We start from the raw sequence: 27,156 nt of genomic DNA, 5'->3' as shown, positions 1-27,156 counted from the left end.
GTGAGGAGCAAGGTTGTCCATACTGTGTCAGACCTCAAGGGACAGCTTCTCCTACCAGTGCAGACCTCCTCAGGAGAGGCCCTGGATGAATATCAACCAGAGAATGCTCCTACTGTCTCTTCTCTGAACTGAAAATTAATAAAATACACCCTTTAAAATAAAAGGTCATGTTTATTAGAAGTTCTTTGAAATCTTTCTCCAGCAGTGCACTAGGAAACCTCCCTAATTAACTGTACAAGACTAGAAGAAAATTACAGGAAGGCACATATCTCGTTAGGGATTGCTTTATTTTAATGAGCCCCATGGGGCATTTGGTGCTGAGTCCTGGAACCTCAGGTACTGAGAGGAGATTGCACAAACCTCTCAAAGAGTCAACACCAAAAGCCAAACCCAAAGTACCTTGAAGCATTAATGAGCCCCACTGAGGGCCATTACTGACAAAGCCTCCCCAGGGACTCGTTAGAGCAGACAACTGGAGGCCATGATTACAGGCGGGCAAAGGCACTGTGCAGGCAGCTGAGATGCTGAGAAAACCCTGGCTTTGTTCTATGAAGCAGAAAGGCCAAGCTCTGACCCCCAGCCCCGGGGAAGGCAGCTCCTGTCCTTCACACAGTGCTCAGGGCTCTTCCTGGGGCAGTGGGATGTGGGGTGTGTGGTGCTGAGGGAAGGACAACGCTATGACAGTTCCCAGCCCTGCTGGGGGTGTGCAAGGAGGCAGTGAGGCCCCAGTGCCTCAGGACAACGTCTCTCCTCATAGGTCTTGGTATCAGAGACAGTTGCCATACCAAAGAGGACAAAGCCTTGGGTTCTCTTGGTGACTTCCAGCCTTGCCAGCGCTCTTTGCCATCTCCACCACAGGTTGTCCTATGCTGTCCCACGGCTGCTTTTTTTGCCCTGCAGGCTGGAGACACCCATCTTGCTTCCTCACTTTGCTCTCACCCCAAAATTTCCATACATTCACTGAAATCTGTCCACCCTCACACTCTGTTGCTTGAAACACAAAGAGATGGACTGATCTCCTGCTCCTTCTGGAGGACTTCATGTACCACAGCACTACCCTTTGAGTGACATTTCTTCCTCCTCATGCCCAATCTCCACCTTCCAAGCTGCACTGTGTGGCAGTGTTTCTCTCTCCTGCTGTTTCCTGCCTCCAAGGAGAGCTCCACCATCTGGGAAACAGCCCTTCAAGCAGGCATCCCAACCCATCAGCCTTCTGCTGGCCTGTCACCTGACCACACACAAGTAACCTCACCATCATCTCCCAAGGCCTTTCAGCTTCTCGGATAGACACAACCAAGCTGTGTGCCTGCTGCTGTCCCATCGTGTATGCAGGCAGGAGAGACAGGACAACCAAAATGTAAGCCCCCTTCCTGGAGTGAGCCTAGGTCCTTCGGCAGAGGGGATCTCCCAGTCAATGTGCCAGCCAGGTGCCTTCTGCTGGCCTGTCAGAGACCCTGGCAGATGTGAGCTTAAAAGCACAAACCCCTGCCAGGAGTCAAGGGCTCACCTATCAGCTGTTTCAGCAAGATGTGACCTCACAGTCCCGTTCCCAGGCACATTCCTGCTGTTGTCCTATCACCTCCAGAGGCAGAAGTGACCTCACAGCCCCCTTCACAGCCACTGGCTTCCTACTGGATTATGAGTTCCTGAGGCACAACTGAGTACATGATACCGTACCCAACCATCACCCTCCTTGTGGCCCAGTACCTGAGCAGATAAAAGTAAGCTTGTTCCATCACATTTATCTCATAGGTTTCCTAATAACACTTTGAGTGGAGAAATGTTTGTCAGAAGAACTGCTCTATTTATATTGGTGCATGTTATACCTCTACATCTGCCTTTCTGTTTTTTTCCTTCTTCCTCTGTCTGTTCTGTCTTCAGAAAGCTCTCCAAGGAAAAGATCCATTGAATCATAGAATAACTCGGGTTGGAAGAGACCCCTGAACATCATCCTGTCCAGCTGTCCTGCTCAAGGCAGCGTTAACCAGATGAGGTCGCTCAAGGGCTCTGCCCAATTTGGCATCATCCACAAAGGAGCTGGAAAGGCACTCCGTCACATTGTACAGGCAGTTAATGGAGACATTCAGCAGTGTTGGCCCAAGTGCTTGCGCTGAGGGATGCCACTAGCAAGCAGCCACCCGGAGGACTGTATCACCGGTGACATTTGGGCTTGATCCACCAGCCAACTTCCCACCCACTGCATCATGCATTCCTTCAGCCCAGATATCACCAATCTGGCTGTACAGAGGCTATGGCAGACCATGACAAAACCCTTGCTAAAGTCCAGGTACAAAACATCCCCGTCTTTCCCCAACCGATACAGCTTCTGCAGTCCCTTTCCTGTCCTACGAGTACCTGGAAATGGCTGCAGGGGTATTTGGCCCATCACCTTCCCAGGGAGTGAGGAGAGGATGACCAGTCTGTAATTTTCCCAATCCTCCTTCTTGCCCTTGTGGAAGAAAGGTTTGATGTCTGCCTTTTGCAAGGACCCCAGAACCTCTCTGACTGCTCTGACACATTTGAGGCACAATCCAGAAAGGGTGACGTGAGCAGACAGGAGCATTTGCAATGAGCTGTTCCAAGGCATGTGAGATGAATCTCACTGGGACAGTGGGGTTTGTTCCTGGAGTCACACACAGAAATGGCAGGGCCCTCTGAGGGGTCCACATCTCAGATGGCCTCATGCACTCCTCATGCACACAGGGGTGTTCAGAGGCACGAGTCCTTCCCTTGCACACGCGGAGGCAGTGCACTGCAGCAGGCATGGTGACTCTCTGGCCTCCTCTTGCCACTCCCAGAGGCTGGGAGGCACCTCAGCCCTGCGGTGTATCGCCCTGCTCTGCACCTCTCTGAGATGCCCCATGGTGTGAGGAATGGACACAGGGACCTTGGTTGACAGAAGCACATCCCAGTGCTGCATTCAGGTGGTTGGTTTCCCAGGGGACGTTACTCTCAAAGGGAATTGACCTCGAGGCACTGTCTGTCCCACTGGCCTTCATGGCACCTCTAGGAATGGCTGATGGCATTTGTGCTCACTCGGGTTCACCTCCCCACACGCACACGATGTGCATGCTTAAGTCTCCTCTGAACAATGCAAACATGGACTTCTGACCCAGTCATTTGGTGTCCCTCCGTGGAGCGACAACCAACCTCTCCGGGCTGGGGTGAGAGGCCAGTGCTGGGAATGACGGTTGCAAGGGGCTGGTGTGTGACGATTGCCCTGGGGCACCTTGCCCAGGGTGTCCAGCAAACAAGGCCACAGAACAGCCCCTGCTCTGCTGGTCCTTCAAGTCTGTCCCTGGAGGCCTGACTGTGCAAGGGACACTGCTGCGTGCCCCCACCCTGCACACTCACACACTTTAGCTGTTCACTGGTGTTTTCCTCAACAGGGCACTTTCTTGAGCAAGATCTTGACAGCAACTTTGAAAGAAGACCTAAGCCTTCAGGCATTGCCCTCAGGAGATCCCCTTTCTCTATGGAAACGCTGTTATGGAGGCCAGACGTGTCACAGAAGTGCCCATTGCCTGTCCATGCCTGCGGTCACAGGACTGCCACGCAGCAGGACTGTGACGAAGCTGCCAGAGCGCTCAGGCCTTACACCAACGCAAGGGATCAGAAAGAGAACGTGGAATTGGAAAGAGAAGAGCCCCGGAAGAGCAAGCGCTGGTGCTCCTGGCAGTGCTGCCATGCAGGGACTCTTGTCCCCTCCAACTCTGCACACAAGAACTGTCCCTGCAGCTCCAAAATGGTCTTGGAGGAAGGATCTCAGGAAAAAGAAAGTCACTGAAGGGCCCTTTATTTTGTTTCAATGCACAGAAAGCATGGCTCGTCATTTACACAGCCACTCGGTCAGAAAAGAAAAGCAGACAGTGAATTAGAGAGGAGATGACAACATTCTCACAAGTGAAAAAACACCACAAACAACAAAAAAACCCCAGATGACAGGCTGGGCCTGTAATGAGTTACATTATAACTTCTATGCAGAGGAATATTTTTACTTTAGAAAAAAACAAGCAGTTATCAGTTTCCACGCTGCATCCTTGAGCTCCTGGTTCCTCATGCTGTAGATGAGGGGGTTCACTGCTGGAGGCACCACCGAGTACAGAACTGCCATCACCAGGTCCAGGGATGGAGAGGAGATGGAGGGGGGCTTCAGGTAGGCAAATGTGCCAGTGCTGATAAACAGGGAGACCACAGCCAGGTGAGGGAGGCACGTGGAAAAGGCTTTGTGCCGTCCCTGCTCAGAGGGGATCCTCAGCATGGCCCTGAAGATCTGCACATAGGACAGCACAATGAAAATAAAACAGCCAAAGACTACTAAGAGACTAACCACAAGAAGCCCAACCTCACTGAGGTAGGAGTGTGAGCAGGAGAGCTTGAGGATCTGGGGGATTTCACAGAAGAACTGGTCCAGGGCATTGACCTTGCAGAGGGAGATTGTCACTGTATTGGCCGTGTGCAGCACAGCAGTGAGAAACCCACTGCCCCAGGCAGCTGCTGCCATGTGGACACAAGCTCTGCTGCCCAGGAGGGTCCTGTAGTGCAGGGGTTTGCAGATGGCAACGTAGCGGTCATAGGCCATGATGGTGAGAAGACAATACTCTGCTGATATCAAAAATACAAACAGAAAGATTTGGGCAGCACATCCTGCATAGGAGATGGCCCTGGTGTCCCACAGGGAATTGGCCATGGATTTGGGGACAGTGGTGGAGATGGAGCCCAGGTCAAGAACAGAGAGGTTGAGGAGGAAGAAGTACATGGGGGTGTGGAGGTGGTGGTCGCAGGCTACGGTGGTGATGATGAGGCCGTTGCCCAGGAGGGCAGCCAGGTAGATGCCCAGGAAGAGCCAGAAGTGCAAGAGCTGCAGCTCCCGCGTGTCTGCAAATGCCAGGAGGAGGAACTGGGTGATGGAGCTGCTGTTGGACATTTGCTGTCTCTGGGTGTGGGGCATTGTCATAGGAGAAAAAGACAGTGACAAGTTAGGGGAGACTTCTCAGACCAAAATCAAAGCCATTTCCCATAGACCCTCCCCCTGCTACACACAGACACCCTTGTCTTTTTCTCGGAGACCTTCCTGCAAATGTGTGCCTGGAGCCCTCCTTGGTGCTGGCCGTGTGATTGATGAAGAGCAGGGCATCTGCCCACAGACTCTTGCTAAGTCAGCCCCACTCTGCAAAAGTGGGTAAGGGCAGGGACCAGTCCTGGTGTTCATCTCTGTCCTGTGAAACCACTGCTAACGCAGAAGGGCCTGCCAGCATCTGCACTCCCAGTTCTGAGGAAAGGGAATGTTAAAGGCAGTTTAAGAGTTCTAGGGTTTTTTACAGCTCCCCCCCACCTCCCCTGGCGAGTATTCTTGGATGTCAGAAACCCTCAGCATTTCTGCTGCCTCAGGGAGAACGGAGTGGGTGCTGTGAGGCAAGAGGGTTGCCTGTGGATTAGTGCAGAGTAAGGGGAGCTGGTCTCCTGGTCTCTCTCTAGTTCCCAGTTTCACTTGGCTTACACCTTTCTGAGGTGGAGGGTGATCACACGCCCATGTTACCCTTGAAAACCACCAGGCTCGGCTGAGAGCAGAGGGATCCACCACAGACCACTAAATATCTCACCCTTTCTCAAGGTCTCAGCACCCCACTTCTAGCCAAGGACACACAGGGCTCATTTCACCAACCCAGCAGCATTTTCTCTGTCGTAGCATGTGTCTGCTTCTACGTGGGTCTTCAGATAACACCAAGATGCTATAGGACAGGTTTGCATCCTGGAGGGAAGCTCACAGCTGGGAATGACACCTCAAGGAGATAGCCAATTGTCCTAATGATGGCATTTGAGTAAGGGAGATTCAGCTCATTCCCTAGATGCTCTGACTGCATTGCCCACAGCCCTACAGCTTAGAGGAAAGCTGGGACACTGGTTCCCATGGACACACCTGCATGAAAGGACACACAAGATCAGTGTGTGACTCTGCCGCTGAAACTCCACTTCCCCAGACAGCCTGACAGCAGGAACAAGATAAAAATAACACAGACAAGTAGAGAAACAAGGAAAAATACAGTGAGCTTAGAGAGGCAAGTGGAGAGGCAGCCAGGCACTCAGGACAGCTTTGCATGCAGCTTTGCACACCACTTATCAGACACCAACATTGCCAGGCAGCTGCTCTCAGTCCTGTGCTCTGCAGAGGGACATGGACACGTGGCTGGAGAGCTGCAGCACGGCTCTGCTGGAGCTCTGGCTGCAGAGGAGGTGGTTCACGCCTTGGACCCCACAGCCCTGAGGGCAGAGGCTTTGCTGGCTGGGACAGGAGGCGAGGGGGCTTGCTCAGGGGAAGGGGTCTGCATTGGAGGGGATCATAGGGAGATTTCTGAATTCTCCCTCCCACATCATGTCTGGTTTTTGTTTCTTCTCATTCCCTGATCATATCTTTGCTGCCTGGAGATTTTCCTCCTGGGAGGTGTTTCCCTGTCCCATGTCTTTCCCTGTCAGTGCTCACAGATCCCATCCCAACCTCTGTGCACTCCCCCTGGCCCTACAGAAACCTGCCTGTTTGCAGGGCACTGGCTGCATGCATGGTCCTGTTTGCAGGTGGAAAAGGGCAGGGAAGAAACACCCTGATGGGTCCAGCAAAGGTAATGCTGGTGCTGTCCATAGGCAGAGTGGCTGAATACACTCTAGGAGATGCCTGGCAGACCTACTGATCCCTCAAAGTTACGGTTCAGGACTCTTACTGTCTTGTCAAAATTCAAACTCCTTTATCATTTATCCCCTCCCATTCCTCAAGAGTAGGAAATTGAAAACAGACTGAGGAAAACTCCTTGTCTTTATAGTAACCGTTGTCTTCACCTTCTCCTTGAAATCTTGTATTGGAAATATCCTAGGGGTAATCTGGAGCTCTGAGCAGCCCTGACCCATGCAGCACCCTCTCAACAGCAGAAGGACCCTGCCTTGCTGGGAGTAACTCCTTCCACCCACAGCTTCTCCCCACAGCACCCTGGGGAGCTCCCCAGTCAGGCTGGGTGCTCACCCTGGCAGGCGGCAGAGTCCCTGCCCAGCACACAGCCCCTTGGGCACAGGGACCCTGCTCGGAAGGACAGCCCTGGGCACCCCTGCCTGCACACCCGGCATCACACCCCTGCAGCCATCCCTGGGAGAATGCAGCCATCATGCCCTGTCCCTCTGATGGTGCAGTAGGGACTCCCTGCTCTGGAGCATGTCCTCCTCCTCTACACCAGAGAATCTCTGAGAGTTGTGCTTACAGATCCCTTAGGCTGTGGGATGTGCCAGCTTTAGGAGATCCCTCTCGGAACCACAGCTGCATTGCCCTGCAGCCACAGACTTACCACGTAGAGGGCTGTGAAGATTTCTCTCCCAGTGAGCTCTCAGCATCCTCCAAGCCCAGGCTGCCTTTAACCTCTCTCTGCCTCACTCCTCTCCCCTCTGCACCTGCAGGCAGTGCCCTCAGCCCTGCTGCCCTTTGCAGAGGAGCTGCTCCTGGGCAGAGCTGTCTCTCTGCAGCGCTGCCCGCTTGCCAGGAGCTCCCTCCATGCCAGGAGCCCAGCTCAGCTCAGCAGCAGAGGACCAGCCCAAGGCAGCACTTTCTCTGCCCCCTCTGGGCTCCCTCCAGGCATCCCTGGGGCTGCAGGGGAACCTGCTGGGAAACAGGCTGAAGGCAGCACTCACGTTCCCTCCCTCACCTGGGGAGAAACGCTTCTTTCCAGCTGTGTCATTTCACTTCCCAGAATCAGATTTACATCCTGTAATCACTTTTCCTTATCCCATCATTAGACAGGACACCCAGGCAGTGACAGGGAGGGATATCCTGTACCCCTGCTGAGGGAAGGGATTCAGCAGAGTCCACAGAGGCATCTCATCCTGGGTCTGTAGTCCTGGGATGGAAGGGGACTCAGCTCACTCCCATGCAGACCACAAACCCACAGGAGGTGGGATTCCTGTTGCCTCCCTTCAGGTGTGCACAAAATGGGCACCTGCATGTGAGCTCCTTATCTCAGATCCCATGGTAAGAAAGGAGATGGACACCAGGAGTGAGCTGCTAAGACACCAACACCTGGTGACATTTGGGGTTCAGGAGGTGGTCCAAGATATGCTCACGTGACTGCAAGCTCTAATGAAGCAGTTCATAGAGACAGGGCAGCATCTGGGGGCATCTTCTTGGAGGCTGATGGGAAATTAATTTTGCCAGGTTGAATGACAGCAGATGCCCAAATTTAGGACCACTATATTCCTTCTGTACAGGGCTGCCTATAGAGGTATTCACTGAACAAATGGAGTCATGCGGCATAGGGAGAGCTCTGTTTCTCTTCTCTTCACCATCAACTGTATTTTCTACACATCCTTCGAGAATAATAGCAACTTTGTCAAGTGCATCCCTTGTACTCCAATTGTCCAACCTAATTCAGGGCAACTGAATCTAAATTTAATATCCAGGTACAGGCCTGTAGTGCTAAGTGAGATGCCAGGGCTCTGCAGCACAACTACATGCAGCTGACATGGACAGCACAGGTCCTATACAGGAACCCCATCCCCATTCAAACTCACTGTGTGACAGGCATCACCCAGGGCATCTCAGACAGATTCAGTGCCTTTGGGCCAGTGACTGAATCGCAGCACTGCACTGACGCAAGGTTGTTCCCTTCTTTTTCCAGTGGATGCAGGGCAGTGCATGAATACAAAGCACATCACGCCAAGGTCTCCAGTCATGTACATTCCCTATCAAACTCTGCTGGGTCTTCTCTCCCCCATCGTTTAACCACCCCCTCCATGTCACAATCATGGATCACGCCAGTGATTTTCACAGTGTGCCTGAATCACAGGATGTCCAACGCCAAGGACATTTTCCACATCATCTCTTCCTTCCTGAGATCAGCTTCACCTCCACCACAGGCCCTCAGGGCTGCAGACACAAGAGACAGCAAACCCCTCTCCTGCTCAGATGCAATGCCAAGCTCTGTTTCTCTCTGGCCTTGGGGAGAGCGGGCTTTGCTCTCTTTGTGGGCACCTCACTTCTTCTTCACACTGCCCTCTGCCATCCACTCCAGCATGTCTCTGCTCTGAAGCAAAGCCTTTGCACAGCTGAGGGCTTGGGGGCTTGGTAGCAGCTTTCCCTGCTGCAAGTCTGCTCTCAGCCCAAATGTGCCCCAGCTGAGGTGCTGCAGCCCAGACATGCACTGATGCCTTCAGCCTGGGGCACAGAGAGGAGGAGCTGGGGCTGTGTGTGCAACCTCTTCATTCCACTTGGAGGGAAGAACAGCTGAGCCTGTTGGGACAGCTCACATGGCTGGGCTGCTGTGATGGGTGGGTACAGGATGATCAGGAGGCCAGAAAGGTCAGGAGGGAAGTGTCCTCAGTGTGAAGGAGCTGCTTCGGTGTGTGGAGCTCCTCTGTGGGATGAACATGTTGGGTGAGCCCTTGTGGGTGAGGGTCAGAGGAGAGGCTGGTAAGGGTGACATTTTGGTGGGAGACAAAGAACCCATTGAAGTCCCCCTGTGGACTTTAATTACCCTGGCATTCACTGGGAGGGGACCACAACAGCATGCAAACAGTCCTGGAGCTTTCTGGAGGGGCTTGGTCAAGACACAGCTTGGGACATAGGTCTTTATAGCACAGCTGCCAGATTGGTCATCTGTGGTGATGCTCATCTGCATCTGTTCCTCTCAAAGAAGGAAGAACTGTACATGGACTTGAAAACCTGTGTCAGCCTTGGCTGTCATGACCATGGAATAGTGGGGTCTCACCTCGCAAGGGGAAGGAGAATAGAAGAGTGCAGATGCCAGACCTCAGAGGAGCAGACTTTGGCCTGGTCTTGTGACTTTTAGTGGGGGAGCCCATGTGAGCAGCACAGAAGGGCAGCAGAGCTCACTACAGCTGTGGTCTGACAAAAAGACGAAATGAAGATACTGTGTGGCTGAATTTGCTCAAGTTAGGTGTAGATAGGTGTGAGGTACTCTTGGCTTTTGTCTTCACCAGCAAGGTCACCCAGTTCTATATACCAGGGAGGCAGAACCCCAGGCAAATCCAGCAGTGGATGGAGGTCAAGTCAGGGGTTACTTAGGTAAGCTCAACCCTTCATAGTCCATTGGACCAGATGGGATGAATCCCAGGATGTTGAGAGACCAGGCCCATGTCATAGCAGGGCTGCTCTGATACATTGTGGAAGGTCATCAGGAGTGGAGAAACCAAAAAGCCAATCCTGCATACATCTTCTAGAAAGACCCAAGGACTGAGCAGGGGAGTTATAGGCTGCAGCGACAGAGGCCAGGAGCTGCGTGGCTGGGCAGCAGCTCTGTGGAAATGGCTCTGGTGGTCCTGGAGTTTCATGAGGCAAAACAGGAGCCAGCAGTGAAGGCGGCCAACAGCATCCTGGGCTGTGTGAGCAGGAGCACAGCCAGAAGGAGTGATTATCCCCCTCTGCTCAGCACCTTTTACACCACACCCTGCACAATGACCATGAGACAATGGCAAACAGGAACCAGTTCACTGGAGGGCCGCTAAGGTGGTAACCCTCCAATTATCCTTCAAGTGTTTCTGTGATTTCCCTAAGAATGTCAGTATCTACAACAACAAACACAACAACAAAAGCATTAATCTGCCTCAATATAGGTATCTGCAGCGGAGCAATCTGCATCTGTGGTAGCCCCTCTGGGCAATTCCAATGGAATCAGTATTTGCAATAGACAGCGTGATACCCAGTCCACAAGTACATATCTGAAGTGGTTCAGATGAAGGGTGGTCTTGCAAAAGTCACCTTTGTGTCCCCAGGTGGCATGGACACTGCTGGTTTTTGTCTCCAGAGAGCGGGAGAGGCTGGATCCCCTTCTCAGGACAGATTCCTTGCGAGGAAGCCACAGGCATGGGGCTAGCTCACCTGGTTCTTACTGGCACTTCACTCAGCATCTGCTCTGATATATTTGGTGCATTTCTGTGACTACTCTTTCTGCACAGACAGTCGTAAAGAGACAGCCGTTTCATAAAAGGTAGTGTACAAAAGGCCCTGCTGTGGCCAGGAAAGCTCACCGCGAGCTCTGGAGGCAGCAAGGAAGATTGTAAAAAGCATCTGGAAGATCCAAAATGCTCAAGGCCTCTTCTGAAGAGTGAGTGACCCGGAGCAGTAGTGCTTGGCCATGTGTAGGTGTGGGAGAGAGGGTTGGGGGATGTCAGTGAGAAACAAGGGGATGGCTGGTGGCTTTAGCAAATGCTCAAAACCATGTGTGAAACCAGCAATGGAAAGCAGGGGATGTCTGTGGGTGGAGGTTGAGGAAGAGGATAGCCCTGAGAATGCCACAGGAAGGAAGGTCCCTCCTGTGCCAATCAGCGATGATAAAGATGTTTCCATCTTGTGTGCATGCCTCAGCCTGACAGATGGGGAATGCCCACTGCTGGGGGTGGCTGTGCTCCGTCATCCACATGAGCTCACCGTGCTGACCAGCACCCTTGGATGCAACCTCTCCAGTCCCACAGACTGGTAAGGGTGTAGTTTGCTCAAGTAAACCCTGGCTTGATCCCCATCCAGCCCTGGTTGTTCTCCTCCAGAGTACTGCTTCAGAGCCCAAAGGTCTGGGAGAAATTGCTGGTATAACTGATGCAAAGAGGACATAGAGTATCTCAAATCTGTCTACACCTGCTCTTACTAAATTCAGCAGTGATCCCACAGTCTCTCTCTTTCTTCTTTAACTGTTCCTGATGTAGTAACAGCTCTTCTTGGTTCCTGTTGCATTCACTTTCCAGTTTCAATTAGTTTATATAAGGATCATTGCTGTGCTTGAAGGATGCTGTCTTTGAAGACAAGATGTATCCAGGCACATTGGGAAAATGATTGGTCTGTTCCTTGACTGTATCATCAAGGGACTGAGTAAAGACCCCCGTGTGATGTGCTTCGTGTTCACACAACGCCTGCAGCTATTGGGTAGAGGAGGGACAGACCTTGCCTCTCTGATGGCATTTGATGACCGATGCCCCTGACTGATGGCAACAGTCAATGGCACACAGGCAGCAAATCGCACTCCCTGTGATGCTGTCTGGGGTGTCTGTTACACGTCTGCTCTGAATGGGAATTGCTTTCCTGTAAGTCCTCTGCTGTTCCTGCAAGCCCTGGCATCTCCCGTAGCTCTGTGGGCCTGGATTTGAACATTACATTGAGTGGCTGCCCTAAATTCTGTTAGGCAACGTGGGGATGACCATGAGAAACCTGCCAGTGGAGTCAGTGGAGATCTGGTAAATACAGCAGAAGGAGAAGAAAGAGGCTGAGCTCTCCCTATGCCACATGACTCCAACTGTTCAGATGAGTAACTCTAGGAGCTGCCCTGAGCATAACAAGTTCAGCTGCCCATAACTTGGCAACCTTTTAGATGGCCAAAGGAAATTCTCAACAGCCTCCAAGAGGATGCCCCCAGATGCTACCCTGTCTCTACGAACTGCTCCATTTCAGTTTACAGTTCCCTGCACATGTCTTCGACTACTTCTGGCACCTCAAGTGTCTGCAGACATTTGAATCTCACTCCTAGCATCCATCTGCACTGATGACCATGGGAGCTGAGACAAGGAGCTCATATGCAGGTGCCTGTTCTGTGCATAGCTGGACTGAGGTGAGGAAATCCCACTTCCACCTCCTGTGGGTTTGTGGCAGGCATGGGAGGGAGCTGAGTCCCCTTCCAGCACCAGGACTACACACCCAGGATGAGATGCCTCGATTGACTCAGCTGAATCCCTTCCCTCAGAACAGGTAAAGGAGATTCCTCCCTGTACCTGCCTGGGTGTCCTGTCTAATGATGGAACGAGGAAAGGTGATTCTAATGGGCAAATTTTTTCCTCATCGCAGAAATGACAGTGCTGGGAAGAAGTGTCTCTCTGCAGGTGAGGGAGGGAACATGAGTGCTGCCTTCAGCCTGTTTCCCAGCAGGTTCCCCTGCAGCCCCAGGGACACCTGGAGGGAGCCCAGAGGGGGCAGAGAAAGTGCTGCCTTGGGCTGGTCCTCTGCTGCTGAGCTGGGCTGGGCTCCTGGCATGGAGGGAGCTCCTGGCAAGCGGGCAGCGCTGCCGAGAGACAGCTCTGCCCAGGAGCAGCTCCTCTGCAAAGGGCAGCAGGGCTGAGGGCACTGCCTGCAGGCACTGAGGGCAGACAAGAGAAGTGAGAGAGGGTAAAGGCAGTCTGGAGTGGGAGGAGAGGTGAGAGCTCACTGCTGGAGAAATCTTCACAGCCCTTGACACGGTAAGTCTCTGGCTGCAGGGCAATGCAGATGAGTTCCTGGAAGTGTCTGCTAGACCTGGCACATGTCACAGCTGATACGACCTGCCAGGATGGCTCTCCTGGCTTTCCTGGTGTGGAGGAGGAAGAGGACATGCTCCAGAGGAGCACGCTGCCTGCTGCACCATGAGAGGGACTGGGCATGATGGCTCCCTCCTCCCAGGGATGGCTGCAGGGGTGCCAAGCTGGGTGTGCAGGCAGGGCTGCCCCAGGCTCCGAGCAGGGTCCCTGCACCCCAGGGTGCTGTTTGCCATGACAGGGTCTCTGCTGCCTGCCAGGGTCAGCACTCAGCCTGCCCGGGGAGCTCCCCACAGTGCTGTGGGGAGAAGCTGTGGGTGGAAGGAGGGACCACCGGCAGGGCAGGGCAGGGTCCTTCTGCTGTCAAGAGGGTGCTGCATGGGTCAGGGCTGCTCACAACTCCAGATCAGCCCCAGGGCATTTCCAAGGGGATGTTTCAAGAGGAAGGTGCAGGCAGGGGCTACCTGGAAAGGAAGGTGCTTCTCTTAGGCTTCAATTTCATGCTGTGGGGCTGTAAAGGGCAAAGGAGCTGCCACTTCTGAGAAGGGACTGGGAGTTTTGAACTGTTACGTGATCAGAAGGTCTGCTGGGAACCTCATAAACTGCCTTCACCTACCCCTCAGCCTACAGGCAGCACCAGCATCACCTCTGCTGGCAACATCACGGTTTCTCTGACCTGCTCTTTACCACCTGCAAGCAGGGAGATGTCCCTAGACAGTGCCCTCCCACGGGGAGTGTTCTGTAGGGCAGAACTGAGTGCACAGACGGTGGGATGGGGTCTCTCAGAATTTGCTGTGAGGAAAACGATGTGGGGCAGGGAAGCAGGTGGAAAAGGTGCAAGAAGCAGAGGGGTGGGCAGGGAAGAAGAAGAGAAAACTAAAAATAGTAACATCACTGGAAGGAGAATTGGTAAAACTCCCTGTCACCCCCTCCAGTGTGGTCACCTTCCGCTGAGCAAGCCCCCTTGCCTCCTCTCTGACCCAGCAAAGTCTCTGCCCTCATGGCCGTGGGGCACCAGGCATCAGCCGTCCCCTCTGCAGCCAGAGCTCCAGCAGAGGAGAGGTGCCTCTCTCCAGCCAAGTGCCCATTTCCCTCTGCAGAGCACAGGGACCGAGTGTGACTGCCGTGCAGCATGGCTGTATGTGAGGCTGTGTGCACGGCTGGTTACGGTGACGACGTTCTCAAGTGCCTTTGTCTCTCTTCTTGCCTCTCTTGGCAGAAGCATTGTGGTGCTGCTCCTTCATTTCCCACTTTCCCTCCTGTGCTGCTCCTGTTCCTGCCTTTGGGCTCCGTGGGGTTGGGGGAGTTTCTGACACTGACCCTTCAAGGCTTCCTAGGCAGGGGTCTGTGCGGGGGTGAGGTGTCCCAGCCCCCTTCTGTCCCATGGGGCTCCAGGAAATGTGGCCTGTGGGCTTGTGAAACGAATGGCTCTCCCCAAAGGAGATCCTCTCTGCAGAACACTTGACCATTTCCCTGCAGTGTTCTGCCTGGCTGTGAGCTTGACACCAGGCACAGCTGTCTCACAGCATCTGTGTGATACCTGAGACACCCATAAAGGAGCCCCAGAGGTGCTAAGACTGTGGACATGGTCTTTAAAAAGCAGCTGTAGGTGGGCGTCCTGGTTTTGGCTGGGATAGAGTTAATTTTCTTCCTAGTAGCTAATATAGCGCTGTGTTTTGGGTTTAGGATGAGAATAATGTTGATAGCACACTGATGTTTTAGTGGTTGCTAAGTAATGTTTACACCAGTCGAGGACTTTTCATCTTCCCCTGCTCTGCCAGGTGCTCAAGAAGCTGGGAGGGGGCACAGCCAGGATACTTGATCCAAACTGGCCAAAGGGCAATTCCATACCATATGACATCATGCACAGTATATAAACCGGGGGGAGTTGGCCAGGGGGTAGCGGTCGCTGCTCAGGGACTGGCTGGGAATTGGTCAGTGGGTGGTGAGCATTTGCATCACTTCTTTTTTTCCTGGGTTTTATTCCTATATCTCTCTTTTGTTGTTTTCCTTTTTGTTATATTTTTTTATTACTATTAATAGTATTATTATATTATTTTTTCTTTTTCCGAATTATTAGACAGTTCTTATCTCAACCCACAAGTTTTCTTAATTTTGCTCTTCCAATTCTCTCCCCCATCCCACCGGGGCGGGGGGGAGGGTGAGCAGGCGGCTGTGTGGTGCTGAGTTGCTGACTTAAGTGAAGCCACGAGAGTGGGCAGCTGAAAGGTGCCCTGCGTGTCCTTGCCTAGAAGGGGAGTGTTGAGGCCACTGTCAGTTGCCCTGTGAAAGAGGAACAAGTTTGGAGATCTGAGCTTTGAGTCCAGACTCCTCTACTCTCAGCAGGGTGCATTTTCTTTTAAGGGGAACATACCACTGCAATCATCCTCCAACTACAGCACACGCGAGCGCAGGGCGTCTGGGAACAAGAGCGATAGATAGACCAGCTCCCGACAGCCTGCACTGAGTGACAGTGAACACTTTGCTACTCAGGTCTCATGATATAAATGCTGAGGATTTCTAACTTTGAAGATGATTGCCCAGGTAGGACAGGAGTATCTACAAGAATATAAAGAAAATGGAAAAATGAAAGATTCTTGTTTTCTTCCTTGAAAAGTCTGTCCTAACTTCTCACTCCGTTTCCCTTCTTCAACAGCGTCCCATGCCTAGAGGCAGCAAATGTCCAACAGCAGCTCCATCACCCAGTTCCTCCTCCTGGCATTTGCAGACACGCGGGAGCTGCAGCTCTTGCACTTCTGGCTCTTCCTGGGCATCTACCTGGCTGCCCTCCTGGGCAACGGCCTCATGATCACCGCCATAGCCTGTGACCACCGCCTCCACACCCCCATGTACTTCTTCCTCCTCAACCTCTCTGTTCTTGACCTTGGATGCATCTCCACCACTGTCCCCAAATCCATGGCCAATTTTCTGTGGGACATCAGGGACAACTCCTATGCAGGATGTGCTGCCCAGGTCTTTTTCTTCATCTTCTTGATGTCAGCTGAGTTTTATCTGCTCACCGTCATGGCCTATGACCGCTACGTTGCCATCTGCCAACCCCTGCACTACGGGACCCTCCTGGGCAGCAGAGCTTGTGTCCACATGGCAGCAGCTGCCTGGGGCAGTGGGTTTCTCTATGCTGTGCTGCTCACAACCAATACATTTTCCATACCCCTCTGCCATGGCAATGCCCTGGACCAGTTCTTCTGTGAAGTGCCCCAGATCCTCAAGCTCTCCTGCTCACACTCCTACCTCAGGGAAGTTGGGCTTCTTGTCATCAGTTTTATCCTTGCTCTTGGGTGTTTTGTTTTCATTGTATTGTCCTATGTGCAGATCTTCAGGGCCGTGCTGAGGATCCCCTCTGAGCAGGGACGGCACAAAGCCTTTTCCACGTGCCTCCCTCACCTGGCTGTGGTCTCCCTGTTTATCAGCACTACCATGGTGGCCTACCTGAAGCCCCCCTCCCTCTCCTCCCCATCTCTGGATCTGGTGGTGGCTGTTCTGTACTCAGTGGTTCCTCCAACAGTGAACCCCCTCATCTACAGCATGAGGATCCAGGAGATCAAAGATGCACTGATGAAGCTCATTCAATGGTTTTACCTTCAGCAGAACTAAGCTACCCATCCCTCCTCACTGGTTAATTCCAGTTTTTCCCATGATGACCATGGTCATACAGGCATATTTGTATTCATCCCACATCTCCAGTAGCATGACCTGGCTGTGCCTGTCTTTGGGAAATGGGTCATTAGGGTGTCAGAGCTGTCTTCCTGAGGAGCATCTCTGTAATAAATGGTGTGTCCCCATGGCAGCTCCTGAAGGCTGGGCTCTTCTTTTTGCTGAAGTCAGGACTAGGTTCCAGGAACTGTGCTCACCATGGCCTGTTGCTGAGCTTGGTTCTCAGTGGGCTCATGGGGAGGCAGCACTGGGAGACATTTTGGGGAATGAGGGGTGGAGTTAGCTCTCAGTTGTGGGTGCCCAGTGCCACTGGAGATGGGGAATGGGCTCCAAATTTCTTGCCCAGTGCTCTCCCACATGCTGCAGAGCTGAATGGAAGCTGTCCAGCTTTCTGGAGGGGAAACAGCAGTCCCCAGGAGTGCACAGGGCATCTACAGGGAGATCATGTGCTTGCAGGTTGGCTTCCCAAAAGAAGGGACCATCCAAGGTGAAGTTGCCCAAAGGCAAAGCACTGTATTTCAGTATCCACAAGCAAACAAGGGCTCTGCCATTCCAGGGGATGCTGTGGGGACCCAGCAAGATCACAAAAAGGAGACGGGAGGGTGATTCATGTCTCCTTCACTAAAAGCCCAAGGATGGTTCAATGTATACGCTGGAAAACATCCTGAGTCATGAGAAATGCTCTGAGCTCCTTCCACAGCTTTAGACCCCTGGCAAGGAGCTCAGTGGCACTGCTGCCCACCCAGCTGCAGCCGCTTCCCTCCCTGACCAGCACAGCCAGTGTGGAGTCACTCCATGGTCCCACAGCCCACTTGCTCTGCAGAGCATCACTGCCAGCTTGGGGCCCTGTGAGGAGCATAGAGGAGGGGCTGGGAGCACCACGCCAGCTCAGGGGAGGGATGGGGAGAGATCAGACAGGAATTCACCAGGGCTGGAAATTTCCTCTGAGAGAAAAATGCTGGTGTTCAGCTACTCCAAGATAATACCCAGAATCTGGGTATCCTAAAGCATGCTCATGGTGCAGAGCCGTAAGTCCTTTTTTGTCCCAGTGCTCCTCCAGGCCTGGGAAGTGGCTGGAGGAGGATTGGTGTCCGCCACTTGCCATCTCTTAGTGCCATCGTCCCCCCTGAAGGGTGGCATGGAAAGGAAGGCTGGGAACCTGTGTCAAGGCTTGCACTGAAGGCAGTATTGACACAGAAGCCACGTCATTTTGCTGTGGTCCTTCAGTCCCTGTGCCCATCACGTGTCCTTGATAGAACCTTCCCCACCCCGTGTGTCAGCCCTTAAACCAAAAGTCACCCCCATATAACGCCCCTCAGGCAGGACTGAGTTGGAGGACTGCGGTCCAGCTGTGGCCACAGGAAGGACAAGAGCTCTCCTGGGTCCTCTGCAGGGCTGGCAGCCCCTGTGAGCCCCACCAGAAAAGGCAGCATGCCGAGGAGAACTTGGGAAATTGCAGGCCATCCCCATGCCCTTGGAGGCCCTCAAGAAGAGTCCCTCAGGCCGAATATCCAGCCCGGCTTGTGGCTGCATCATCAGCCAGGAGAAACTGCTCCAGGAAGCTCATTCCAGACCCCATTTCCTTGTACCAGCCCCAGCCCCCAAGCAGGCAGAGCTCTCCCCCTTGTCACTGCAGTGCTTCCAGGGACCCCAGAGACACCTCGGGGTGGACATGTTTGGTGGGCAGTGCCAACCCAGTGCTCCCAGCAGCTCCTCTGCAGCCAGAGCAGCTCTCCATGGTCAGAACAGGACTCACTGCTGCTCATGGGCTTGGGGTCTCTTGGGTGCTGCAGCCACTGGCACTGCCTGCTGGCAGCTCCCAGACTGAGGGCTGAGCTTTGGTGTCCTGCAACACAGCTCCTGCTGGGTTTGTGCTGCTGGTCGCAACCCTCTGTCCCTGGTTATTTGGTAAGTTCTCAGTCTACCTCAGTTTCCAATTATCTAACCTATACTTCATCAGCGCATCCAGGAGGATGCTAGAGGAGACAGGCTGACAGCTCTCAAGATCCTCCTTCTTGCCCTTCTTCAAGGCAGGATTGACACTGGATTCCTTGCAGTCCTCAGGAACCTCTCCCAGTAACCATGACCTTTAAAAGAGAATGGAGAGTGGCCTCGCAGTGACATTGGCCAGCTCCCTCAGCACTCGTGGGTGCATCCCCTCAGTTCCCATAGGCTCAGGTATGTTCAGTTTGTTTAAATGTTCCCTAAACTAAGACTCCTGCACCAAGGGTAAGTCTCCCTTACTCCACATTTCCCTCTGGTCTCAGGGCCCTGGGATGCCTGAAGGCCGGTCCTAGCAGGAACGACTGAGGTGAGGAAGACATTGACTATCTTGGGCTTTTCCATATCCTGGACCATATACCACGTACATTTTCCATAGTCTTCCTTTTGCTCTTTACGTAGTTGTGGAAACTGGTTTTGTTCTCCTTCAGGATGCTAGCCAGATTCAGCTCGAGTTGGGCTTTGGCTTTCCTAAGCCCATCTCTGCACACTTGGGAAGTTATCATCGATGTCCTCCAGAAGCCTTTGGGATGGTTGTGCCTTGCTATCTTGCTCCTCAGGCAGCTACCTAGGTGGTTCAATGCCAAGACCAGGAGGACCAGGTTGTGAGAACATGAGGTTTCTTCCAGTGGCCTGAAGAAGGGCTCATCTCCTTCTTCCTGATCAAGCACTCAACAACAGATACCCACTGCAAGGTCACCCATGTTGGTCTGCCTGCTAATCCTCACTCACAAGCTCTCGACAGGCTCATCATCTATCCCAAGGCAGAGCACCAGGCTTTCCCACTGCAATTCCATTTAACTATGCTCTCCTCGTTTTACTTATTAGCTGTCATGTCCTTTCATTCCTATTGCTGTGATCTTGTTAGAGTCACCACAAGCCAGGTGAGCCATCTGCACACCCACGTTAACCTCTGACACAGTGGACCTTCACTCCAAGTGGACCTCAAGAATCTCTGGGCTTTGACCAAAAGAAACGTCAAGAAGTTTTCCAAAGAGAAGGGGTCTTCTCCTTCTGATCTTCTGATGTCATGCATGAGAGGCCAGAACCATACTGTTGTACTGCTTTTTGGCTAGGATAGTTTTAATTGTCATCGTAGTAGCCCATATAGTACCATTCTTTGGATTTGTGAACCAAAACAGTGCTGATAACACAGCGATGTTTTAGTTACTGCTGAACGGTGCTGGCACAGCATCAAGGCCTTTTCTGCTTCTCATGCTGCTCCACCAGCAAGTAGGCTGGGGGGGCACAAGAAGTTGGGAGGGGACAGAGCTGACCCCAACTGACCAAAGGGATATTCCATACCATAGGATGTCATGAGTGAGTGAGCAGCTGTGTGGGACTGAGCTGTCTGCCAGGATTAAACCACACCACCCGTCCATCAAGGCAGGCTCAGACATGACTGGCTGAGGAGCAACCTCAAGGAGGAGGGTTTGGGCATTACTGGGAATGCCATAGCAGGCAGTGCTGCTACACAGGAATATGGTCATGAGCACATTGGGCTGCACTGGGAGGAGTGTGGCCACCTAGGCAAGGGGAGGTATTGTCCATCTTGACTCAACACTGCTGTGGCCACATCTGGAGTAGTGTGCCCCAGTGTGGGGCTCCCCGTTCTGGAGGAAGGGGGAGGAACTGTTACGTGGGCAGAGAAAGTCTGCCAAGAGATGCTTTGTGGTCATGTGAGGAGAGTCTGAGAGACCAGGGCTTCTTTAGCCTGGTGAAGTGGAGGCTGAGGGAAGAATAGTGGTAGCTCGGGACAGCTTGAAAATTGCTTTCAGAGATGATGGCACGTTTTTTCGTAGTGGGAAACAGCATGAGAAAGGAAAAGCACCAGAAGCTGCAGCTGTGGAGGTCCAGAGTGCACCTCAGGATAAAGAACTGTCATCTTGAAGGTAGTGCTGTGGTGCAAAAAGTCACCCAGAGGGAATGTGGATCAGCCCATGGCTTTGTGTTTCAAGGAACAGCTGGTGAGGATGGAGAAACAGCAGCACAGGTAGGGACATACTGGGTGAGAAGAAGGTGGGGAAGCACACTGGGTGTCTGCAGCCTGCAGGGAAACAGGCAGAGGCATGGGACAGTGCAGGAAGGCGTGTGGTGCAGATGGCCAAGGGCGCTGGCAAGGCTGAAAGGCCCTGACAGAACCGAGGTCTTTGTCCCCTTGGCTATGGCTGATGTCCCTGCCACAAAGGCCTAAGAGGAGACACATCGTCCTCATGGTAATGGGGTCTCATTGCCTCCTCACACCCACCCCGGGGAGACTGGGAGGTGTTGTACCATTGTCCTTCACTTGGCATTGCACTCCCCACATCCCAAGGAAGTGCCCTGAGTCACACCGGAGGGACTGGATCTCCCTTCCCAGGGGCTGGGGGTCAGGGCATGGCCATCCTCCTTCATCCAACAAGCCAAGGGTTTTCTCAGCATCAGCATTGCCTGCACTTTGCCTTTGCCTGCCTGTCATCATGGCCTCCAATTACCTGCTCTAACGAGTCCCTTGGGAGACTTTGTCAGTAATGACCCTCAGAGGGGCTCATGAATGCTTCGAGGTACTTTGGGCTGTGCTTCTGACTGTGACTTCTTGAGAGGTTTCTTCAGTCTCCTCTGAGTACCTGAAGTTCATGGACTGAGCACCAAACACGCCATGGGGCTCATTAAAATACAGAAAGCCCTAATGAGCCATGTCTCTTCCCATAACTTTCTTCAAACCCTCAAGACTTGTACAACTAATTGGAGAGGCTTCAGTTATGATGAAGATTCACTTAATGATGAAGATTTCAAAGAAGATTTCATAAAGGAGGATTTTGTTTTAAAGCGTATTTTCTATCCTGTTTCAGTTTACAGAAGAAGTGATAGCAGCATTCTACAATGGATATTAATCCAGAGGGTCTTCTGAAGGCATCTGGACAGGCAGGAGAAGCTGTCCCTTGAGGTCTGACACTGTATGGACAACCTTGGTCCTCACATCCCCATTCCCACCATTTCACTCATCAGTCACCTGGGACTTGCATCACTTTTCCTCACATCAGAGTTGTCCACTGAGGGATGCAGCTGGATGGTACAGCTCCTTTGCACCAGCTCCCGCCTGCTTGCCTTAGAGACCTGGCTGCACACAGGCACAGAAAGCTTTCTCTTCGTTGCCAAGAAACAAAAATTAAACATGATACAATTTAATAAAGTTTAAAAATGTCTCCTCAGCTGTATGCCAAGTCTAAGCAGCATCTGACGTGGTCCACCTTTCACAAGGGATTTCCGTACAAGAAAAGTTTGAGACAGAGACATAGGAAAGGATAGATATAAACACAATTAAGGTGTTGACTAAAGAGTTAATTAGACTTCTGAAAGATGGGGCAACTTTCTAAGTCCCTGAAGCTCAGAGCAGAAACCAGACAGTTGAGAGGCATCTGAAGTACCAAAGAGCAAGCGGAGGAGGAAAGCTGAGAGCAATGGGAAGAGCGTACATCCACATAGTCTACTGAAAACATGTCCTTAGGCATGGCTATATAGTTAGGTGAGGTAGAAACACCTGAATGACGAGGCAGATGAAATAATAGACAGAGGAGTGGTAATACATGTACAGGGGAAGATCAATAGTTCTTCTCCTGCCATTAGCACACTCCCAGGAAATTCCCATTCTGTCATGGTGGGAAAACATTGCCATTTCTTAAAAGCACTCGAATGATGCAGTTGATGAAAATGTGCTTGTATATTTTTTTAAATGTTAAAAAAAAGGAATTGTTCACCTTTCCAGGCAGCCATCAGTTGTTGGACTATAAAGAGGCAGTGCCACTTTTAGGGGCCCCAGTGTCCCTGAGGTGCTGGCCTGGCATTGGCGTCTATCAGAGAGGACCTGTGGCAGAGCAGAGCACCTTGCAAGCTGCAGGTGGAGGCTGGGCAGGGCTTCCCGGGGCATCTCCACTGGCACCAGGTGTCTGTGTCCCTGTACATGAAGGCATTTGTGTCCTACATCCATTCCCAATCTGGACAACACTTTCCTTTTCAAAAAAAAGGAAATCCCTTCTCAAAGACTGAACACAAGCTGAAAAGAATGTTGACACATTTCTTGGCTTTGGCTCTTTCTCTTCAGTTCTCCTTACTTTCATTTCCATTGACGTTAACTGACATCTCACAGGGATTACAACAAGATCATTTTCTGTCTTGCACAGAGTCCATGCCCCCAAACCCTTCCCTGCCCAGGGCTCCTCAGTCTTTGCCCAGAGCAAGTCACACGGAGGTGTCGACCTCTCTTCACTGCTTGAGATGTTTTATTTTGGATGGTCACTGACAGCACAGGAGGATTCATGCCCCATAAACATCGGCTCTGCTCCGGTTAGAAAAAGGGCCCAACATCATCATAGGATCATAAGTGAGCTGAGGTTGGAAGGCACCTCAGGAATTCTGCAGTGCAACCTGTCAGAACCAGGGTCAGACCAAGTTGTTCAAGGCTTGATTCAGTCCACGTTGGAAAACCCCCAAGGACAGAGACTGCACAACCTCTCTGGGTGACCTGTTCCAGCACTCAGCTTAGTTCATGGGGAAAAAGTTTTGCTTTTATCCTGGCTGAACTTCTCCTCTTTCACCTTCCTCCCATTGTCTTTTGCCCTCCCACCATGCCCCACAGTGAAGGGCCTGGCTCTGTATTCTCCATGACTTCCTCGCAGGTACTGGCAGGCTGGGGTGAAGTCCCCCCGGCCTTCCCTTCTCTGCGCTGGACAAGCCCAGCTCCCTCAGCCTCTCCTCACAGGCAAAGTGCTCCAGTCCCTGGCTGTCCTGAGGGCCCTTTGCTAAACCCACTCCAGTTTGCCAATATTTTCCTGAAATGGGGATGTGAATTCTGGATGGAACATTCCAGAGAATCCCTTCCCTCGGTATCCTGGCCGTGCTCCTGGTCATACAGCCCAGGACCCTGCTGGCCTCCCTTGCTGCCAGGGCACACGGCTGCCTCCTGTCCAGCTCCCTGCCCACCAAGACCTTTCCCACAGGGCTGCTCCCAGCCAGGCAGCCCCCAGCCTGTGCCATCACCACGGTGAGTCCCCTGCAGGGGCAGAAACTGCCATTTGTCCTTCTGGGGTTTCATGAGGTCTCTGCCAATACGTGCTCTCCTCCTCCTTGAACCCCTTCATTGCACAGAGAGGCCATGGAGACCTTTTCAGTAAAGACTCAGGCACAGAGGCATTGAGTGCCTCAGCCCCAGCATCAGTGTCTGCTATTAATAAATAATCCTCTCCATTCAGCAGCAGCCCTGCATTTCCCTTGTTCAGCCTTGGTCTCTAACACAGCCATTAAAGCTCTTCTTTTTGCTCCTGATATTCTTGCCGTCACCAACTCCAGGTGATTTTTGCCTTTCCCAAACTCATACCTGCACAGCAAATGCAATGTACATAAATTCCTTGTCTGTACCTGTCCTTGCTGTCATCCCCTTGGCAGCTGCTCCGTGGCCCCTTTCTGTGACCTGTCCTGGGACGTCCCAGCCCCACTGCCCCACACATGGTCCCACAGCCCCACTGTGCAGGCACAGCACAGGACAGGGTGCATTCAGGGTGGGGAATGGTCCCTCTGACATGATGCCCACAGCACTCCTTGGGGCTTTGTCACCCCATGGCCTTCCTCTTAGGCAGCCTCTCTAAGGTCCTGGAGAGGCCATGTCAGCTGTGTGACTTCACAGACAGCCATGCTCCAGCCTGCCAGGGTCTGGGCCAGGAGAGAGACCGGGCAGGGCTGGGCATTCCTCTGATACAGGCACTGAGCCCAGCATAAACCTGAGGTGAGCAGCCAGTACTGGAAATGGCTGGTGAGAGAGGCTGGGGGGTGATGACTGCTCTGCATCACCTTCCTGGTCTGTCTTTGCCACCAAGGGCACAGACCAGCCCCCTCTCTCCTGTCCTTTCATGTCCTGGATCCATTCCATGAGCCTAGACTCTATACCACAAACCCAATGGAGGGTGTCCTCAATCTGCATGGGCACACAGCTCAGCTAACTTTGGCATTTTCTGGGCACTTTCCAGCCCAGCCCAGCCCCTCCTCAGATCTCCCCATCTCCCCTGCCCTCTCCCCAGCACAGCACAGCACAGCACAGCACAGCACAGCAGCCCAGGCTGGGCTGGCCCCATGGCAGTGCCCACCGCAGGGTGCTACAGAGCTCTGAGCACCCACAGCACAGCCCCAGCCCCTCTGAAGGGCACAGCAGCTCTTGGGGGGCAGAGGAGGGTCAGCCTCCCCATCAGCCCCAGGGCTGGAGCATGAGGAGACAGAGGCCAGTGTCTCCCTGTGTCCCCTGCTCTTTTCTACAGGAGATCCGTACTGGCCGCTGCTGGCAGCCCCTCTGTGCCAGGCCCTCTCCCCAGCACAGGGCTCCTGCCCTGGGACTCCTCTGGCTGCTCCTGCTGCCCCAGTGACAGAGCAGCCTGTCCCAAGCTGCTGCATGCAGAAATAAGTTTCTCTGTGTCATCAGTTTCCCCCTGGAACTAGAGAGTTGTGCCTTTGCTCTTCTGCAGGGGTCATCCATGCCTCTAGAGAGCCTTTCCCCAGGGGACTGTGTCTGTGCTGGCCTCATCGGATGCTTCTGCCCCCTTCCCATGCTCCCTGCAGGGCCCCAAGCTGGTGGTGCTGCTCTGCAGAGCCAGCAGGCTGTGGTGCATGGGAGCCACAGGGAGACAGCCCCAGGAAGATCCCTGCTGATCATCACCATCTCCAGGGGCACTGGCACCCACAAGTGAAAGCTCAGTCCAGGTCTCTTTCCCTAATTCATCGCCCCAAGCCCTCCTGCCCTCAGCCCATGGAGAACCCAAGCACAGCAGCACGGCCTTACAGGGGCAGTTTCTTCAGCCTGTTCCTTACCTCTGCTTTGGAAGAAGAGCACAACATCGAGACAGCGGCACTGAGAAAAACCCTTTTATTACAGAGATGTGACATGGGAGGCCAGCTGTGCCAACGCGCCAGACACGTGTGCAAAGACTTCTGGGTCAGACAGAGTGGGTTCATGCCTCTGGAGAAGTGGAAGGAATGCAGAATGTTCAGGAGAAGTAGAATTTTCGCAGAGAAATTCCCAAAGCACAGGAGGTTCCACACGTCCATTAGAAATCACTTGTGCAAGGACATGAGCAGCTTATTGCTGCTGAAAACTACGGGATGAATCAGCTTCTTCAGTGCATCTTTGAGCTCCTGGTTCCTCATGCTGTAGATGAGGTGGTTCACTGCTGGAGGAACCACTGAGTACAGAACAGCCACCACCAGATCCAGGGATGGGGAGGAGATGGAGAGGGGCTTCAAATAGGCAAATATTGCAGTGCTGAGAAACAGGGAGACCACGGCCAGGTGAGGGAGGCACGTGGAAAAGGCTTTGTGCCGTCCCTGCTCAGAGGGGATCCTCAGCACGGCCCTGAAGATCTGCACATGGGACAGCACAATGAAAACAAAACATCCCAACACTAAACAGGCACTAACAATAATAAGCCCAACTTCCCTGAGGTAGGATTGTGAGCAGGAGAGCTTGAGGATCTGGGGGATTTCACAGAAGAACTGGTCCAGGGCATTGCCATGGCAGAGGGGTATGGAAAATGTATTGGCCGTGTGAAGGAGAGAATAGAGAAAACCACAGCCCCAGGCAGCTGCTGCCATGTGGACACAAGCTCTGCTGCCCAGGAGGGTCCCGTAGTGCAGAGGTTTGCAGATGGCAACGTAGCGGTCATAGGCCATGATGGTGAGAAGACAATACTCTGCTGCGATAAAGAAGAAGAAGAAAAAGACTCGTGCAGCACATCCTGTGTAGGAGATGTCCCTGATGTCCCACAGAGAATTGGCCATGGATTTGGGGACAGTGGTGGAGATGGAGCCCAGGTCAAGAACAGAGAGGTTGAGGAGGAAGAAGTACATGGGGCTGTGGAGGTGGTGGTCGCAGGCTACAGCAGTGATGATGAGGCCGTTGCCCAGGAGGGCAGCCAGGTAGATGCCCAGGAAGAGCCAGAAGTGCAAGAGCTGCAGCTCCCGCGTGTCTGCAAATGCCAGGAGGAGGAACTGGGTGATGGAGCTGCTGTTGGACATCTGCTGCCTCTGGGTGTGGAGCACTGAGGAAGGAGGAAAGGACAGTGACAAGTTAGGGGAGACTTCTCTGAGGGAAATCAAAGCCATTTCCATACTACGCACTCCCTGCCCGTTTTCCACTTCTATGAGACCTTCATTCAGCTCTGTGGATGGAGCTCTGGGTGGTGCTGGCTGAGTGTGCCA

General features: G+C 52.9%; 3 protein-coding genes across 3 annotated transcripts; 1 reads left to right on the top strand and 2 right to left on the bottom strand.

The window, feature by feature from the left end:
* Positions 1 to 3,994: 3,994 nt before the first annotated feature.
* On the bottom strand, positions 3,995 to 4,927 carry LOC142403874 (olfactory receptor 14A16-like). Its single transcript, XM_075490172.1, has one exon. The coding sequence runs from the start codon at positions 4,925 to 4,927 to the stop codon at positions 3,995 to 3,997; it is 933 nt and encodes a 310-aa protein (XP_075346287.1).
* Positions 4,928 to 16,287: 11,360 nt separating this feature from the next.
* On the top strand, positions 16,288 to 16,878 carry LOC142403873 (olfactory receptor 14C36-like). Its single transcript, XM_075490171.1, has one exon. It carries the CDS (start codon positions 16,288 to 16,290, stop codon positions 16,876 to 16,878), a length of 591 nt encoding a protein of 196 aa, XP_075346286.1.
* Positions 16,879 to 26,013: 9,135 nt separating this feature from the next.
* Positions 26,014 to 26,805, bottom strand: LOC142403872 (olfactory receptor 14C36-like). The gene has a single exon (XM_075490170.1). It carries the CDS (start codon positions 26,803 to 26,805, stop codon positions 26,014 to 26,016), a length of 792 nt encoding a protein of 263 aa, XP_075346285.1.
* Positions 26,806 to 27,156: the final 351 nt, after the last annotated feature.

Source organism: Mycteria americana, unplaced genomic scaffold (genome assembly GCF_035582795.1).
Source record: "Mycteria americana isolate JAX WOST 10 ecotype Jacksonville Zoo and Gardens unplaced genomic scaffold, USCA_MyAme_1.0 Scaffold_46, whole genome shotgun sequence".
Taxonomy (NCBI): domain Eukaryota; kingdom Metazoa; phylum Chordata; class Aves; order Ciconiiformes; family Ciconiidae; genus Mycteria; species Mycteria americana.
This window is presented reverse-complemented; position numbering and strand designations above follow the sequence as displayed.